The sequence below is a fragment of the Poecilia reticulata genome, chromosome 5 (genome assembly GCF_904066995.2).
Source record: "Poecilia reticulata chromosome 5, P_reticulata-male-v2, whole genome shotgun sequence".
Lineage (NCBI taxonomy): Eukaryota > Metazoa > Chordata > Actinopteri > Cyprinodontiformes > Poeciliidae > Poecilia > Poecilia reticulata.
The window spans coordinates 28,164,484-28,182,689 of record NC_088834.1 but is presented as its reverse complement, the minus strand read 5'-3'; the positions used below and the strand labels follow the sequence as shown (position 1 = coordinate 28,182,689).

At 41.8% G+C, this 18,206-nt stretch overlaps 2 protein-coding genes across 7 annotated transcripts in view; one reads left to right on the top strand and one right to left on the bottom strand.

The window, feature by feature from the left end:
• The first annotated feature begins 460 nt into the window (after positions 1-460).
• On the top strand, positions 461-4,360 carry arl6ip5a (ADP-ribosylation factor-like 6 interacting protein 5a). The gene is made up of 3 exons (XM_008410462.3): positions 461-725; positions 2,449-2,666; positions 3,386-4,360. Exons 1-3 carry the CDS (start codon positions 547-549, stop codon positions 3,559-3,561), a joined length of 573 nt encoding a protein of 190 aa, XP_008408684.1. The 5' UTR covers positions 461-546; the 3' UTR covers positions 3,562-4,360.
• A 3,813-nt stretch (positions 4,361-8,173) lies between these two features.
• frmd4ba (FERM domain containing 4Ba) overlaps positions 8,174-18,206 on the bottom strand; it is a 58,979-nt gene continuing 48,946 nt past the window's right edge. For 3 of the 6 annotated variants that reach the window (XM_008410469.3, XM_008410465.3, XM_081607409.1), the window contains 12 exons: positions 17,894-18,032; positions 16,352-16,493; positions 16,133-16,266; positions 15,944-16,060; positions 14,996-15,218; positions 14,851-14,907; positions 14,260-14,395; positions 13,443-13,613; positions 11,806-12,575; positions 11,440-11,572; positions 10,928-11,167; positions 9,098-9,210 (listed from right to left, as the gene is read on the bottom strand). In XM_008410469.3, coding sequence (XP_008408691.1) covers position 9,210; positions 10,928-11,167; positions 11,440-11,572; positions 11,806-12,575; positions 13,443-13,613; positions 14,260-14,395; positions 14,851-14,907; positions 14,996-15,218; positions 15,944-16,060; positions 16,133-16,266; positions 16,352-16,493; positions 17,894-18,032 — 2,263 coding nt within the window. In that variant the 3' untranslated portion in view covers positions 9,098-9,209. Of the gene's footprint in view, positions 9,211-9,623; positions 10,618-10,927; positions 11,168-11,439; positions 11,573-11,805; positions 12,576-13,442; positions 13,614-14,259; positions 14,396-14,850; positions 14,908-14,995; positions 15,219-15,943; positions 16,061-16,132; positions 16,267-16,351; positions 16,494-17,893; positions 18,033-18,206 lie in introns of those variants that run through there. The other 3 variants (XM_008410468.3, XM_008410466.3, XM_008410467.3) reach the window with 3 other exon arrangements.

Below are 18,206 nucleotides of genomic sequence, written 5' to 3'. Positions count from 1 at the left end.
TGTGCTTTATTTTCAAATGTGAATTATGGTTAGTTTATGTACATTTCAAGTACAGTCGTTCATATCAGATCTTATTTTAATTTCCAGTGATTCATATTCAAAAGGTTATTGAAACTTGCTTAAACGTAAACTTCAGTTTCTTTTCTACAGGAAACCGTGTTTCTAACACTTTCCAACGATAGCCTGACACTCACAATATGGCGGGTGCGCTGACGCGTCACCTCCATGGGAAGTGGAAACTAATACGGCGCTTGCGCCTATGTTTTTAACAAAAACATAATAATTCCGACAGAAATAACAACTTGGAACTGGCCGCTAAAAACACCTTAGAAACATAATCAGTTGGTTTACTTCGGAGCTCACGCGCCTCTTTAGTTTATGGCAAAAACATGTGCGTTTTTCGTCCAATAGCGTGAGGTTTTCAAAGCTACGTCATGCTCTGGCTAACTCGCTCTCGCGAGATTGAGCTTGAAGTTTCATCTGTGTGTTTTTCCTCTTGGTTCTGCTGGACTGAGCTGTCAGAGGAAAATAACCCACAGGACTCTAATGGCTAAAGTAGAGGTGGCACCGCTGAGGTCGTGGGATGACTTCTTCCCCGGCTCGGAACGGTTCGCTAAACCGGATTTTGGAGATATGGCAAGATGGAACAACCGAGTTGTCAGCAACCTGCTTTATTATCAATCTAATTACCTGGTGCTCGCCATTGCTGTTTTCTTCATTGTCGGGTAAGAATTGCCATACAGTAAAATGTATTTTTATTCTGTTATGTTATTTTTTAATTATTATTATTCACTCAGTCTGGTCGCCTCGCTGGAATAAAGAAGGGTTTAACCTACTTCTAGAAAGATCAGCGGAAGCAAAGGCAGGAAATCAACTCTGCTGCTGTTTGAGAACAAAATAAATAAAATAAACAAATAAAAAATACAAAGTTGATCATTTTGGAAACTGGCCATGTGCTTAACACTAACAGATAATTGACACAGAGACTTTGGTGTAGAGTGAAGTCAACAGACTGAACTAGTCTGGGCATGCCCAGATGTCTGTAGATTGTAAATTGATCTAACAATCTTAACTGAAGCGTCTAACATCCTGTATGTGTCTTTGGTTTGTTAATTTGTTCGAGTTAAAGCTTGGTGTACCATCTACAGATCACGACAACTTTGCAAACCTGGGTTTTTGTCACGAAACCTGGGTCACGTGTTTTGCTTCTTCAGACAATGAAAATGCCATGCTGATGACAAATCTACTGCATTTGCGTGTTTGATTAGAGTCCAAATCCAGCATTGGAAGGTTGCTTCAGTGACTTCATCTTGACTCAGAATTTCCATATCAGCAAATCTGAACTTTGACACATTTATTTTTGGTTTTTAATTTGAGTAAACCATCTGAGATGAGAAAGCATTTCACTCAGTTAACGTTCAACAAAAGTAACTGAGTTTGTAGAAAATAACGTGGTATTTAGCCAGATTTGTACAGCATGGTGGATATTTACCATTCTCCCTGCTGCATCAGACAGTACACTAAACAAGTAATTTTTCAAATAAAAATGTTCAAACATGCAAAGTGCACAGTCATTCTGACAGAAAACTAAATACCATTTCATTAATCGCCCACAGATCGAAACTCCTACATTTTCCCTACAGACGAAAACTGTCAGATACACAAAATCCAGATTGCTTTCCTTTGTTCATTGAATGCATCATAACTAAAAACTCTTTGTTTCAGTCTGTAAGCACACCAACAAGCTGCAGCTCCTCCAGAGTCATCACACAGATTTCCAGGTTAGGTAGAGGGCCATCTATTGGTCGCTTTCAGTTGTGCTAGACCTTCTAAATGCAGTAAAGAGGGTTGAATACATCAACCCACTACACTTTTCAGAGTGTCATTTGCTGGAAAAAGTTACAATCTGCCTTCCTTAAAACTTCTTCAGCTCTTTTCCACTATTATTGTGCCTTAAAAAATAATATAGTTTTATGCTATCTGAATGTTTAAACTTGTTGTCTTTAGTTTTGTTTGAGTTTTTTGTTGCTAGAATGCAACATAAAGACGAAGGGCACTGTTTCCACAGAGGTCATAAACTTGGCCAGAAGCCATGGGTGGTGGTGTGTCAATGCTGCCGCTGTCACAAAGCACAAAGCTGGCTTTATCTGGACATGTAAAGCAAATGTCAGTTAAATAAAAAACACACACAATACACACAAGATGCACAGAATTTTTTTTTTCAACAGACTTATCCATTAATCGGTTATTCAATTGCTTTTTACAGCTTCCAGCTTTCTTTTAAAATGGACATTTCTCTATCAAAACATTCATAACGTGCAGGGATAATGTTTTTGTAATTCAGACATGTAACCACTAGAGGGAGCCAGTGCATACACCATAACTTGCTCCGTGACTCTCTGGAGTCGCCTTTAACCTGCCTTGTGTCGCCCTGCTGTGGTCCTGCAGGTTCCTCAACCCCGTGGGGATGCTCACTGCCATTGCCGTGGTGTCGGCCGTCTTCCTGGGCTCCGTCTGGGCCGGAGAGAACCGAGCCGTGATCAAGAACTTCAAGAGGCAGAACCCCACGGCGTTCGTGATCGCCGTCATGGTGGCCAGTTACATGCTGATTTCTCTGCTCGGCAGTGTCATGACCTTTATGACGGCAATCACTTTACCTCTCGTTTGTAAGTTGATGGAGAATCTTTATGCAGCACTGGATTATGAATTATTCTATCATTAAAAAGTGGTCCGGATTACATAAAGTCGAAACTTTTCATTTTTTTTTGTAAGGTTTGTTTCTAGTGGTCTTTATTTGACAGTGGTCAAGTTGTTAGAAGCGGCAAAAGTCAATGGGGCGGGACTTGAACCCCTCTGTCCAGGATATATGGGTAGCCCGCTCTATCCCCGCGCCACCGCTGCGCCTAGAGTAAAACTTTTTTGTAACATTCGGGCGCACATGCGCAGAACGGGCGACTGCGGGGTTTATTCTATGCATGCCCGGGCAGATAACAACTAAAACAATGGCGGATAGTGTCGTGCTTTGTTGTGTTTCTAACCTTTTCACTTTAACACAACTTACACCAGCACTTTATTCATGGGAGACGGGTTGCTGTTTACTGTGGTCAAAGTGAAGGGTCGTTTCGACATGCTAAAATCATAGCGCCATATAGTGGCCTGGCATGACAACTACAGCGGACCGAAGGCGTCTCGGCGGTATCGTCTGGTAAATGTGGAACTTTTCCCTATTCAACATCTGACGAATACCAGCAGTTTACAGGCAGCAGTCTCGTGTAAACAAAGCCTAAATTCTCCCCGAATCAGATCATACTCGGGGGTTTATTTACGAGTTTGTTTTTGCCAAATGTCAAATTTTAAAATGTAATTTATTCTGTCTGCTCTGCAGTGATAGTCGCACACGCTTCCTTTCGCCTGCGCAACATGAAGAACAAGATGGAGAACAAGATGGAAGGCGCGGGGCTGAAGAGATCTCCGATGGGCCTTTTGCTCGAGGCTCTGGGACAGCAGGAGGAAAACCTCCTTAAGATTCAGACTTTACTGGAGGAAAAAATGAAGGAGTAGCGGCCACGTTTCTGCAAAATCCAACAACTTTTAAGTTTCTCTATTGTCTGGCATGTTGACGATAAACGAAAGACTGCAAACCAACAAACGTTATCTCCTCCTTCAGGGTATCTCGTGACACTCCGGTCTAAACTTGTCAGGGGTGCTTCTCTCGCTGCCCCGTCCCTCCCAGCCCTCGCACAGCTATGCAAATCATGTCCCGTTGCAAGCTGCGAAGCCTCTTGTTTATGAAATCTGTGTTTAATCAGTCTCGCAAAGTCCTCCGTTTGCACTCGAGTTGAAATTGTGAAAGCGGCACGCAAGTGTTGCAGTTTCAACCGAGGCTGAAAAGTGCTCGCTCAACACGCGTCGCTGCCAAGACAACGGAGCGCTTCGAGTTCACGGAGGAGGAAAACTCTTCACATTTTCGAGTGGAACTGTTTACATCGGCCTGGAGTTGGACTGGAACCAGCAAGCTGCAAAACAGAGAGAATCATGCAAAAAGAGCGAGTCCTGCTGTGACTTCAGTCTGATCACTTTTGTCAATACTTGAAAGGGAAAACTTGAAAGGAATTCTCCTGACCTCTTTAATCTTGACAGTGCCTCGATGGTGATGGATGGGCTAACGCTGACATGCTAATCGATGACCGTGCTGCAGATTATGGAGCATTTCTGACAGAGTGGATTCATCTGTTGTCAATAAGGCCCTGAACTCAGATCAGATACTTTGATGCTGCTCCGTCTAAAACGGAGTCCAGATAACAAGAATACACTTGTGGAAAAAAAAAATAAAATAAAGAAATAAACCTGTCAAAACATGGTTTTCTGATGGCAATTTTTTTCTTTCCGACATCTAATTTAAAAAAAAATCTTTTAAAAGTTTGTTTTTGAAAGACCCTGAATGATTATAGTACCAGAGCACTCCTCACCATGTCACAATATTTTGTGGTACTACTGTGTAAACGACACACTACAAAAACACAAAATCTTACAAAAGTATTTTTGATCTAACTTCTAGTGTAAACATTCAGTTACACTTGACATGACAAAACTCACAAGCAAATTCTCAGCAAGACATGGCAGCTTGTTTTAAGTCAGTAACTCCTTAATATTGATGTACAAGAACTAATTTCACTGGCAGTTCATTTAACTTTTACATGGGGAGAAAATGTGTGGTTAAAAGTGAAATAGTAAATCTCCCAGTGGAACGAGTACGTTTATTAGTCAATATTAAGCAGTTATTGACTGAAGACAATCTCCTAAATCTTGATAAAAAGCTACTTGTAAATTAGTCTTCTCTAATTTCATGTGTACGAAAAAACATTGCACCAGAAATTAGACCAAAAAACCTGGCAAGATTGTGTTTTTGCAGTGTAAAAGTGGCTATAAGAAATATCAGTCACATAAAGAAGTGTAACTGCTTTTAATCTTATTCCCATTTCTTAATACTCCCATTGAACAAACAGTGGAGAAAAAGTAAAATTATTAAAGATAAAAATACGCAATGTGCTGCAGCATGCAAGTATTTTTTTAAATACATATTTTTAGTGACAAAATTAGTAGATTATGAATTTGTATTGAATATTAAATCATTCATGACATATTTAAGCAAAAAGGAATGTTTTATTTAGTGAATTATGACTCATTTGGACCCCCGTACATAATACGTTTCCATGGGAAATAATACTTAATCCCATGCAGAGCATTATTTGCTTTTTGCTTATGTTTATGTACGGCTTAAAAGTGCAAATGTGCAAACAACTATGAGGTCCAGGTAATTGCAGCAAAGTTAAATGGAAACGGAAGCCGAGCTGGACAGCGCTCCGCTTATCTGCTCCTGATGGGGGAAAAGTGTTGTTTATGTTTGAGTGGCTCACTGGTTCTTCACGTGTTGCATTCTGGGTTGTCTAAAATCCAAAAAACACACAGGCTTGTTTCTCCACCTCCAGTGTTTCTGTTGAGTTTAATGGCCCGATCGCTCCCTCTGGGCTACAGCTGTGATTTACGTCCCCTGCTGCCTCATCCATATTGGGAAAACTTGGGAGTAAACACAAGCACTGCTGGCAGCAGAATCAAGTAAAGTCATGTCTCGCAGGGCACAGTGGAGGCCCTTGTTCTTCATGAAGCAGCAGCTGAACGTGTGTGTGTGTGCGTGTGTGTGTGTGTTCGCCGCCTGAAGCTCACTCAACAGGTGTGTGTCATTGTCGACTCAGCAGACAGAAAGAAGCTCCCTTTCAAAATCTGTATTCTGATATTCATACTGTATACTATAGTAGGGCGAGTGAAGCTCCAAAAGTTGCTACATGTAAGGCCTCTCAGAAGTATTTACACCCCCATGAATGAACTCGTTCACATTGTGATCAGCTTCAATGAGTTTTAAAACAGTTTAAAGGGACAGAGTGTTATTCTGTGCTCAATGGTTCTTTGAACATAGTTATTTTTAAGTGTTAGTCAAGATTCTCCATTTGATTGAGGTCAGGACTTTATCTAGACCATTCTAACAAGAATTTGCTTTGATCTAAAACCTATTGGATTCCCTGGAAAATGAATTTCTGCCACAGGCTCAAGTTTTTTTTCCCCCATAATTTTTAGCAATTTTTTTGTCCAGTTTTTAGCTCCATGTATTTTCTCATTGACTCTAACAAAAAGAAAAAAAACACTCCCACAGGCTGATGCCGCCACTACTATGTGTAGCAATGGGGATGATCATGGTAGTAAGCTCCTGTTAAAAAGTTACTTATAAGTGAATTTCATCTTATTTAGTGTACTAAAAACTAGACTAAATATACTTAGTAATTTATTGTGTTTTTGCTGTGATTACACTTTTAAATTGTGGTTTGAAAATCATTTTTTGTTTCTAATGGGTCTACATGAGAAATTTCAAGAAGGCTGGCGTAGCTCATCGGGCTAGCTTGAATGAAATATCCGCCTCCTTTTTGTGTTTATGAGGAAATAGCTGCTGAAGAGCATTTTAATGGCAAAATGTTGGTTATAAAGTTGACTCAAACATTTAACCATAAGGTTAGTATAGAAAATCAGGGCCTAATTTGTTCCCTAAAGGTAACGGAGCAGCAAAGTTGAGTCATTTTCTTCGTAGTCCTGATTAACAATAATTAACAATAAATACCGAGAACACCATAAGACATTTGATGCCAGCTCTTCACCTCATTCATTGTGCGGTGGAGACATGTCTGTCTGAACCTAAATTACTGCGGTTGACGCCGAGCCTTACTCCACATTAGCGGAGCTTTCTTCTGGGCTGATAATGGAGGGTAAGTACAGAACTGGGGGTGGTGGGGCTTTGTTTTAGTAGTGAAACGTCAGCGGTAGCGTCTGGCTGCAGCTGGTGTGAGGCACACAGCTGGACGAGAAGGCGCTCGCGCCCCTTCTTGTCCCTGAAGTTGTGGAGGCACGAGACCTCCTCTGAGCTAGCTTACGAGCATGTTACCGAGAGGCGCTGGGAGCGAGTTAATGTGCTGGGTGGCAGGAAAACGTGAGGAAGGAAGGAAGGAAACAAGAGAGGGAAAGGAGGAGATGGATTGTAGGAGCACAGTGTTGTTCATGGGGGTTTATAGACGACATGTGTAGAGCAGCAGGCTCCTCTTACTACAGGGAGGGTTTTGGAGCTGTAAACTCCGCAGTTTGTCATTCGCAGGGATGACAGGAGAGGTTATAGACCAAAGAGGGTGTGACGGGCTTTAAATACGGGTTTGGTTGGTTTACAGCTTTAGGACGGACAAAACCAGCCCGACAACTAAGCACAACAGTGAGAAAACAGCTGAGCAGCAGATCTCAGGCTGCTGAAACATCTACTCGTTCAGCCATTCTTGCATTGCTTTGCAAACGTATTTCACCCTTTCCACATTTAGCCACGTTGAAATCAAACTTTACTGACTTTATGTGATGGACTAACACTATTCAAAGCTCACTGCACAAACATACCAACCAAGTAGTCTGAGTCTAGTTTTTAGAGCAAATATAGGACACTTTAAATGAGACAGGAAGTTCCGTTTAAAATGTTCAAGGCGTATTGGGGATAGATAAAAATAAACAACGCTATGCATCACCCTGAACACACCATCTCCATGGTGAAACATGGAAACTACAGCTTCATTCTGTGTGGAAGTTTCTTCCACGTCTGGTTAGAAAATCTGTGGAAAACGTGTATAAAAGCTACAAAGGTTCGAGGACAGCAGTCTTAAACATACAGCCTGAGTTCAAATTAACAGATAATCATTTGGCAGAATGGCCTAGTCAAATTCCAATTGAAAATTATGATCCAAGACTTGAAAATCACCCATTTTGCGGAAAAATTGGCACAAAAGCTGGTAGAGACATGGTCATGAATGCAGAGAAAGGTGAAACTGTGCCACACTTAAATTATTTCTCTTCAATTTCACAATTATGTACAACTTTGCTTTCCATAAAATTCCAAGAAAATGCAGTGAATTTTGAGGTTGGAGTTTGAATTTTGTAATGTGAAAAAAATGACACATTAGGTGCTTTAGAGCACATATTGCTATTAAAAAGCAAAATTAGTGATTGTCTTTGAAAACGCCTCAGTTTGAAGTCATGGATTATCATTCAGATCTTCTGGAACTAAAATTCCCCCCTAAGTGTCAAAAACACTGGCTCAAATACTTTTTTTATTGCAAACAAATACGCAATTATACAAATAACTAAGAACCAGCTTAACAATTATAGTTCACTATATATTACATGTGCTTTCCCCCCCCAAATATATAAAAAAAAACATTAAAAAAAAAGAGAGAACCAGTGTATTTACAATAACAAACACTTGCATACAGGTTCCTTCTCTAGAGAGAACGGACGAGCACCGGCCCATGATTTCCAGCATGGATCAAATAAACCAAGTAAAAAAACAAACGCAAAACAGGAAGTGGCAGTAATCTCAAACTGCTGACCTGTAATACTCACATGATGCTACAAATAAGGATTTGGCTCACTTATTTTGCATTCGGTGATCAATTGAAAGACTGTAAAGGAAGTGGCTGGGCTGTTATGAATCATAGAGGTTATAAACTGTGTTAAATATAGTTTTTTATAACTCATTTTGATGAGTTTATCCTTCATGTTGATGTTTGGCTCCTCCTTCATGGTTCCAGTGTTCAATAACAAAAAAAAAAACAATAAAAAAAAACAGGTCAGTTGTTGAAGTTGTTCATCTTTGCTCAGGTTTCTTTTTTAATTTTTTTAGCAGAGACGGTGTGAGTCTGTGTGAAGGTGGCATCTCTGAAGGCAAACGCTGTCAAAGTTTAGTCTGAATTCACCCTCTGGCTGAAGCGCTCAGTCTGCAGCAGGTTCGGTTTCAGTGCACAGAGGATAACCACCGCAGACACACGCGGGGTCCGGCGGACAGAAGCCTTTCATCGGTTTGCAAACTGCATTCAGCCGAAAACTGAAACTCAGCACTTCATTCGGCTAGTTCCATTAAGTTCCTTCATTCTTCAAGTCCATTTTAGACAAAAAACAAAACTAGTAAGTGCAGTCTAAGGCACAATGACGACTTGTCAACGTGAAGGAATCCTGCAGAACTAGACTATAGTTCCTGGTTTGGAGCCTTCGTGCCAGAAAATCTGCTCTTCTGGCTCCATGCCATGTGTTTGGTTGTTCATTTGGGAGTCCATGTGGCTCACATCCACCGTGGATCTGGAAGAAACACACACACACAAAAAAAACATTAGGAGACATTTGGTGAGATCACAAATAAAAAATCAATCCAGGTTACTTATTTTTGGATAGAGATGCACAGAAAAATCGGCCGATGACCGGAATCGGTTGATTTTTTTTTACCCTCGGCTGACCCTGATTGGCTGATTAGTGAAGACACCATGCCTAAACGCTAACAGGTGTTAGTGAAAAGAAAAAAAAAGACATTCCGGGGAGGAAGTTGCGGAAGAAGAACACTGAGCTATTTTCAGTATCAGGGAGCTGACAGAGTAAAGGTTATTTTTTTGCTTCTTTACCTTTATGACATCAAGCAACACAGGAATGTTATGTCCATATGAAGAGAGTATTTCTATGATGCAACTTTCATGATTATTAATAAATAGAAGTGCACCAATTGTCGTTGATCGTCTGATACTTGCATAAGAAACCGATATTTTCTACCTCTGCAAATGTCTGAAAATCAGCCAGTGTCCACTGTATGACCGACCCGCCCACCAGGTCACTTTTCAGACAAAAAAATTAAGAATAAAATATCATAATCGGCAGGACAGGCTTTTAAAAGATCAACGATTGGCCAGAAAACTGCAATTGGCGCACCCCTTAAAATAAATCATTTGTGATTAATTACAGAAATCTGCAGCATACTGAAGTATTGGAGTATTGTATAATGTAACACCCTTTTCAGATGTACAAAAGATACGTGGTGAGCTACATTTTTCTTGTGAAGGGAGAAATTAGATCTGCTGCAGTCCCTTTTAGTTGAGTTTCATAGATTACCCTGGAGGACATTACTGTGGAATTGTTTTTATATAAAACAGTAAATACAAATTTTATTAACACTTTCATTTATTCAGAAAAAAGAAAAACATATTTTACTTTATATCCACCTTAAGCATAAACTGGGATTGGCATCAGCCAGTCAGAGTCGTTCAAATTAAAATCAGTCACAAGTATCTCTGCTCGGTGCATCCCTCATTCTGGGTTTGTTAATCCTAAAGTCTGTTTTAAATAAGTCAAATATCATAACACATTACACTAAAAGATGCAGACTGACATTACAAACATGCAGATTTAAATGCCACAAGGTTCAGAGGTCACCCTCTGCCACACAGGTGCTCTCCCGCCACCACCAAACACCCGGCTGAACCAATCAGAAGAAGTGTTGGGAAGTGATTTGGGGCGCTCCTTTAGTCCCTGCTCCATGACTGAAACCACACATCACCGTCACCGTAACTCTTTTTCTTTCTCACCCTTCCTCAGTCTGCTGAGACTGAAAATTATTGGCGTAAATTTTCCCGGTCAGTGGCGCGGGCAAACCTCCCTAAAGGCCCCGCAGGGCCCGGCATCCTAGTTTCTGGGAGGCATCTGTGCGTGAGAGGGAGGGGGCTGAGGAGGGAAGGAGGGTAAAGGTCATGGTTGAATGATAGAACGTTGGCAGGGAGCGTCTGTGTGTGCAGCACAGCAAGATGCAGACGAGAGCAAACGGAGGGAAAAATACAGCTAAAGATTGGTGACTGCAAAATATGCCATCTGGTCTGACGGGCATATTTTTAATAAGCCATGCAGGAACCTTATTATACATGACAAACATGGAGTAAACATCTGAAAACTGCAACGTTTGCTCAAGAACATCAACAGGCAAAAATAAAAACCGTGGGGACACAGCAACAGAGGAGACTCAGGCCAGATTACTTACTATGAGCTACCTTCTGCAAAAGGCACCTTACTGAGCCTGTGGCCCCTGGAGAGCTGCTGCTGCTGCTGCTGCGCGGGGCCAGGGACCACCTGTCTGACCCGACAGCCGGGGGAGTATGGAGAAGAGGGGAAGGAGGGACCGGAAGGGGGGCTGGAGGAGGAGGAAGGACTAGAGGGGGAAAAACGCCTCTGGCCGTCGGGACTGAACCAAGAGCCTTTAAAAAGCTGGGAGGTGGCAGATCTATGAGAGAGCATGGTAATCCTGTAATCCCACTGAAACGCTCCGTCTCAGAGCAAACAGCCGCACGCTTCAGGGACAACAGTCATCAGTTACAGGAGAATCAGAAGAGAATATTTACATATTGTTGCTTTGTGGGTAAAATACAACAGCAGTTTTCAAATTCGTTAGAAAATTAACCAGGAACACTTAGCCCCAGGGATCAGGAGGATCAGGGAGTGGCTTATTGGATAAGCAGGAAAGCTGAAGTTTTTTTTTTTTTTTTTCCTTCTTACCTGCTGTGGGTCGGGTGGCCGTAGGGAGCTGCGCTGTATGAGCAGGAGAACGACTCATGCATGGGCATGTTGTAATCTGACATTCCGCGATTACTCATGTGCCAGTTTCCACCGGAGGAGGAGGCTGATGACACTGGAGAAAAATGGTACAGATTAACGGGTGAACAGGCAAAACGTGAAGCTGAGAGACAACACAGAGCTGTGGTAGAGGATAAAGGGCAACTGAAAAAATAAATAAAATCTGACTTTTTCTCAGAATTCTGACTTTTATCTTGAGGAAAAAAGTCAGAATTTTGAGATTAAAATCTGAATAATTTCTTTTGTTCAGTGGCCGTAACCCTCTTGCGTGCAGCGCGGCACACCAACCTGAGGAGTAGTACATGTTCCTGTGGCTGTGAGGATAAGGTGCCGGCATGGTCTGGTAGCTCAGGCTGTGCTGTGAGCCTCTGTCGTAGTCGCTGTGATGCGTCCCCTGTTTCTGCGGCGCGCTGCGTTGGTACCAGCCCTTCAGGTGCTCCACCACCAGCGCCCTCTGCATGCTCCTGCTGACCTGCTCGGTGCCACGGGGCGCCGGCCGGTTCCTGGGCGGCCGTATCGTGGCGTAGACGTTGTGTGGAACGCTGTCCATAACGTCCGAGCCATACTGCGGGTGGATGTCGTGGCCGTAGTAACCCTGCTGCGCATGGTGGTAGTGGTGGTAGGAGGGGTTGACGTTGTAGTGACCCTCCATCTCGTCCTCGTACATGTAAACTCTGTTGGTGTACGGCTCCGGCTCCAGGTGGTTGGGGTAGCCGGTGACATAATACGCCGTGGTGTTGGGTCGCCCTTGAGGCTGGTAGGCGTAGCAACGGGTGTCTGGCTGTGCGAGGTTGGGCATGCTGCCGGTGTTGGGGTACAGGTCCTTTCTGTGGCGACCGCGCGTCCGCCGCCGTTGGGTGTGGTTGCCGGGCGCGTTGTACTCCACACTGGATTGGCTGGTGTGTGACGAACCGTCGTCGATGACCTCGGTGCTGTTGCAGCGGCGAGCGGCGGAGACAGTGATGCACGGTACGGGTGGTTTGGTCTCCATCACGAGCTGAGACAAAGACTCCAAACTCCCACTTCTCTGGTGGAAATGCTGAGCGGCGTCCTCCGATCTGCAAAGTCAATCAAAACTGATTTAATGTTCTAGAGAAACATGAAACAAAATAAAAGAAAACATCAAATCATGTACAGATGATGAAGATTTGTTTTAAGGAACTATGACACATGACAGAAAAAATATATATAAGGCATCTTCGACAGTGGAAAAAGTTTTGAATCCAACAGAAAATCATTGCTTCAAAACGTTAGCTTGAAATTTATTTGAACCGAAAACTTCCTTGCGGTTGCCAGGTGTGTTTAGAGACCATACAATAGAGCAGATTTTAAGTTTTAGATTAACTCAACGAGTAGGGAAGAAAAATCTGATTTTTTCTTTACCAAACATTTTTTTCCCCAATTCTAAAACATTATTCTTTTTAGATTTCTTGATATATTTTTTAACCAATATTCTAAATTTAAACACTTATATCCATCATAAATTTACTGAAAAAAAGAAAAAAGTAAGATGATTTTAAGGTGAAATACGGGGGTGCACTGATTGCAGTTTTTGGGCCAATCTCTTATCTTTAACCTGCCAATTCTGACTTTTTATCAGAAAAGTTGCTAAGTTGGCGATAGTGGGGTGACGATTGTTAATTGTGCAAACATCAGTCGATCGCGTGTCTCCCAACCTTAAGAAAATCGGATCCTAGTAAAACCCACAAAAATACTTTTACCAATAATTTGTTGGTTGCACACGGACAAGAGAAACAAATATATGAGAACATCCTTACTGTGAATTTGGCCTATTTTTAGCATTTTGTTAAATTCTAATCTAAAAATTTCAATAAAACAGTAAAAAGGATGGAAACAGTGAAAACATTTTATCACTGCACTTTGTGAATCACATCCTTTTCCGGTCATTGAAGCCCGTTCCGTACCTGAGCTGTGTGCTGCTGTAGGCGTTGCGGGTGAGGAGAGGCGTAGGAGGCATGCTGCGGGTATCACACGGCTGTCTGGAGGGCCGCCTGAGTGGACTGTTGCAGCTTGAAAAGGCATCAACGTGGCTGTAATGGAGCGATTCCTGGACTGGGTCATAATTGAAGCTGGAACTGAGATAAGAACTTTGTTTTTAGGTCATTCAACTCATTGGGACAAAGTCCTTTTTTACTGAATGCAGGTAACTTCTCTGTTTGACACGGTACTAAAGTCATTCTTCACACATGAGTGAGTCCCATTTAAGAGTGAAGCGATAATTCCTTTCTTTTTTTTTTAAATGGCATGTTTTGCCAACAGTTATGCGATGTAAGTATCACAAGCTCCACTTTTTCCTGTTTTCCTCTCTCTTTCTGGAACTGTTGTCTTCATGCACAATGTGTTTTTTTTCCATCTATTTTTAAAGCCGGTGCCTTTTGGCTGATAAGAGGCAGGCAGTCGGAGAAGCAGGAGGAGGAGACTGGCAGGAATTTAGCTCTTGATATGCTCTGCAGGTCTCGACTAGCTCTCTGCTTTGGTTCATCAAAGCTGCAATGGTAACCATGTACACACACACCGCTTATCGGGTGTGCTTTCCCAATCATCCATCTGACAAACTCTCTATTTTGACCAATTCTGTTGTCAACATGATGTTTGCAACCTATTTGAGTCATAAACATAGTTCATCAAAGCAACTTAAGTTTAAGACTTTTTTTAAATAATACAGAGCCTTGCAAAGGACATTTTAGGCGTTGTGAGATTCTGAATGAGCATGTTGTTTACCTTCCTGCTGAGAGCTGGTCGTTAGCAGAGGCTCGTCTGTCTTTGTTGTGAAAGATGTCCAGAGTCACGGCGGGGTGCAGCCTTGGGGAATACTGAACCGATCGAGACCGCTCCCTCTGGGAACCCAGTTCATCGTCTAGGAGACGAAAAGTAAAGACTGATGAGCATCAGGTGAAGGGATGGAGGAAACGGATGCGCACTCGTACGGCTGGGCGTTTTGGACATAAAGTTTTATCACAATATATTGAGACAATGATAAAATAATAACTAGCTGCTACTTCATTTTTACCTAACTATACACTTACACACAAACACAAAAAACATTCACAGCTATAATACAATTCTTCAGGACACCAGTCACATAGAGAAGTGTGACGTGTATCGCTAAACTGTGCGCACCAAGTGCATTTATTCATAATTTCAAATTTACTGATACTCACTGAACAAAAAGAGAAAAAAAAACAGACAATAAGGACAGTTGGGATTTTTTCAAGCAAATTTATTTAGAATTTATTGTGTCAACGACAAACAAAGTTAATGTGATAAATGATAAAACGATGCTATAAAAGCCTGTAGCTGCATCATGCTCACCATCATCCAGTGTGAGGCTGCCAGAAAGAGAGCTGAGCTCTGAACACTGAGCGTCATCTGAGAAAAAACAAACAGAAGAATTTTCACTAAATGATCAAAAACAGGCCATGTTGAACCTGCTTCAGCGAACAGCCAGCTTCTCTACCTGCTGAGACTAGTGAGCCTCTCGGAGCAGGCTTGGCTCCTGTCTTGTAGTTACTAATCTCTCTCATGATGTCCTCCAGGATCCCCTTGGACTTCAGGTAGTCGTTTCTTCTTGTCCTCTTCACCGTTTTGTCCAGGCCGTCCTCTTTGAGCAGCTTCTCTTTTGCTTCTACGATCTTCTGCTGCAGGGCGCGCTTGCTCTCCAGGTTGCTGAGATGAGGGTCCTTCAGGAAAAACACACAACACCCACTCAGTTAGAGGGGAGATTCCAAAGGAAACATGGAGATCTTCTCAAAGAGTTATTGTGTCAGCCTAAAATATTCACATTTCGATTTGGTTTCATGTTATTTGCTGATCTGGAAGAGGAGACCGGTTAAAACCTGAACTTGAAGTGCTTTACTCAAAGGATTATGTTCTTTTAAGACACAAAACAGCCTCTTAATCCCAGTTTCAACACCACGTCACCATAACAAACACACACTGCATCGGCCATGTAAGTGCACACTTTGACATAAATTTGCTCAAAGGGAACATGGCAAATAAAAAAAACCCCTCAATTTTCAATAAAAAGTTTTGGTGGTTTCTGTTTATTTCGCAATACTGCAATGGAAACATTTCTGCATCAATCGAGTCACATGATCAGCAACCAGATGCTGCCACTGACACAAACCACAGAGAAGAAGAAGACAGGAAGTAGTTGGAGGGTCATTGCGCTGCATGTTTTTTGATGACTTCTCGTGTGAACAAATATTTTCACTTGTGATTTTATTTGCATTTCTGAACTAATGGAAACACAGCGATGGTGAAACTGTGTTTTTTTGACATTGGCAGAATATTAACAAAGTGTGGCGCACGTTTGTAGCGTAAACGCAGCTAATGTGGCACAATAACAGAGTTAACCAAAACCGACTAACTTCATAACAAACAGCAGAGCAACAGAGTTACAAACCTGGTCATAAAGGTTCAGGTCATCCAGCTTGAAAGTCGTCCCGACCCGCCGACGCACCGCAGGGGCTTTCTCTCCCGTTGCTAGGGGATACTCTTTAGGCAGCTTCCCTGTGATCGCCTGCAAATCAAAACCGGAAGTCAGTCTGGATCCCCCTGATTTGAATCTAAACCAAAACCTACAGATACTCACAGCTTCCTTCAGGCAGATCTCTTTTAGTTCTTTAAGCTTCTGTGTCAGTGTGTCTTGAAGGTCCTTTTCTTTCTTTTTTAACTCAGCAATTTTCTCCTTCTTCTGCTCCTCGCTGACTTCAGAGTCTGCAGAACCTGGAGGAAGTGTATGCTCAGTTAACTACTACGCGTCACCATTGAATCGTAAACCTGCCGTGAAGCTGATGAGCTGTGTGGGTACCGGTGGAGATGAGGCTGCCGTTGCTGGCCATGATGAGCGGGTCGTTGCTCTCGACGATGGAGAGTTTGCTGATCCGCGGGATGTTGAGCTCGGTGAGGTCCACGGCGATGTCGCTCGAGCTTCTGGTTGTGGTCATGTTGGACTGGGAGGAGAAGAGACAGAGGAATGGAGGATGGAATGAGCCGGAGCAGAAAATCATGCTGAACTGGGACCGGGAGCGTTTTAAGGAAGCCGTTTCAAAGGAAAATGGGACATTCAGGTGGCCTGACTGTTGATCTTCAACTGATCTTTGACATGCTCAACGTGTCCGGTTTGACTACGACTGTTCTCAACAATGTTCTCCACCTGTGACATAAATAACTAATCTCTGTCATAAGCAGGACAAAACAGACAGGTTGTTCCTTTATATCGTTATATTGTTATTAAGCAAAATTAGACTAAACCTCAGAGGCGGAATCAGTTAAAGCTTATTATAAACCAGGTATAAATGCAGCTTTACTCTTAACTTCTAAAAAGAAACAACTATATAAATGCAATACAAGAAGAAAATAATGTTTTTTCTTTTTCTGAGCAATACTGTTGAACACAAACATGCCTTCCACATTAAGTAGAAAAAACCCATTTATTTAATTTGTCTCCTAGCTGCTTAGAAGACAAATAACTTCTGGTAGGAATAGTTCTACAGTAGGTCTGCAATGATAAACATTGTGCTGGACGATAAATTGTCCCAGAAATTATTGCGATAAACGCTAATATTGTTGTTTTGAATTTGAATTTCATTTTCATACTGGATGTTATCCAGCTCATTTTGATGCATGCAACATGCAACTACAGATTCATTTGCAGACTAACATTTTTACCTGTTCCTACATATTTCATTTGATTTATGTTATATTTATGTCACATTTAAATTACTTTCATTTTCACATTACGTATATATATATTTTTACTTATCACTTATGTTTATATTTTGTATTTGCTAATATTCAACAATTTAGATGGAGTAGCTTGTTAAATAAACAATTTCCCTTTGGGGATCTATACAGTATACTCTGATTTTGATTAATTGATTTATTGCGACAGATTTAGTTGAATGGCTTTTCCTAATAATTTGGAAACACAGAAGACGGGACTGGAAACCAGGTCAATATGTTGACTCAGAATAATCTTTCATCGCATCATGGCCGCAATAATCTTTCTACCTCACATCAAACTAAACCTTTCACAAGTCCCGATGTTATTTATGATACAATCAGGTGAAAATAAAACTCAGCTATCGACCAAATCAGTTCAAATGAACTTCCTTGTAGAGGCCCGCTGCTCGACAAACCAAAAACTAAACAGTTGCATCGTGCACAAACGCACACCTTGCCTTCCAGGAAAATCCTTATTAGGTCATTCAGCGTCTTCCTCATGGAGAACTACACTCAAAGCTTATCCGTCATTTTAACCACAAACAGAAAGCATCAAATCTCACTTCATGATTTTAACCCAAAACAACACAAGTAGACACATCTCAAGCTGGAAACCATAGAAACTCACTTTGGTTTGCTTCATGTCCAGGTAGAACTGGTGCTGACTGATGGCCATCGCCCAGATGGTTTTGATCAGAGAGTGGCTGGCATACCAGGAGTGGATAACCAGGCCGGCTTGTCCGAAAGTCCGTTTGGTCACTGTTCTTCTGCATAGGAAGAAAGAAATGTTTATCCTGCTGCTCAAAAATGTTTTCTGACTAAAATGAGAGCCAACAGAGCAAATAATAAATTTTACTACCAGAACCGTTTGAGTAGCTGAGAACCTCTGACTAAAACCTGATAGAAGCAATTCTGAGAATTTTAAAATAACTTTTGAAAAG

What these genes read in the sequence shown, in the direction of transcription:
- arl6ip5a (XM_008410462.3), top strand. Translation starts at nt 547, where the DNA reads ATGGCTAAAGTAGAGGTGGCACCGCTGAGGTCGTGGGATGACTTCTTC. An exon ending in GCTGTTTTCTTCATTGTCGG is followed by an intron (nt 726 to 2,448) that starts GTAAGAATTGCC and finishes GTGGTCCTGCAG; the next exon opens with GTTCCTCAACCCCGTGGGGA. An exon ending in AATCACTTTACCTCTCGTTT is followed by an intron (nt 2,667 to 3,385) that starts GTAAGTTGATGG and finishes TCTGCTCTGCAG; the next exon opens with TGATAGTCGCACACGCTTCC.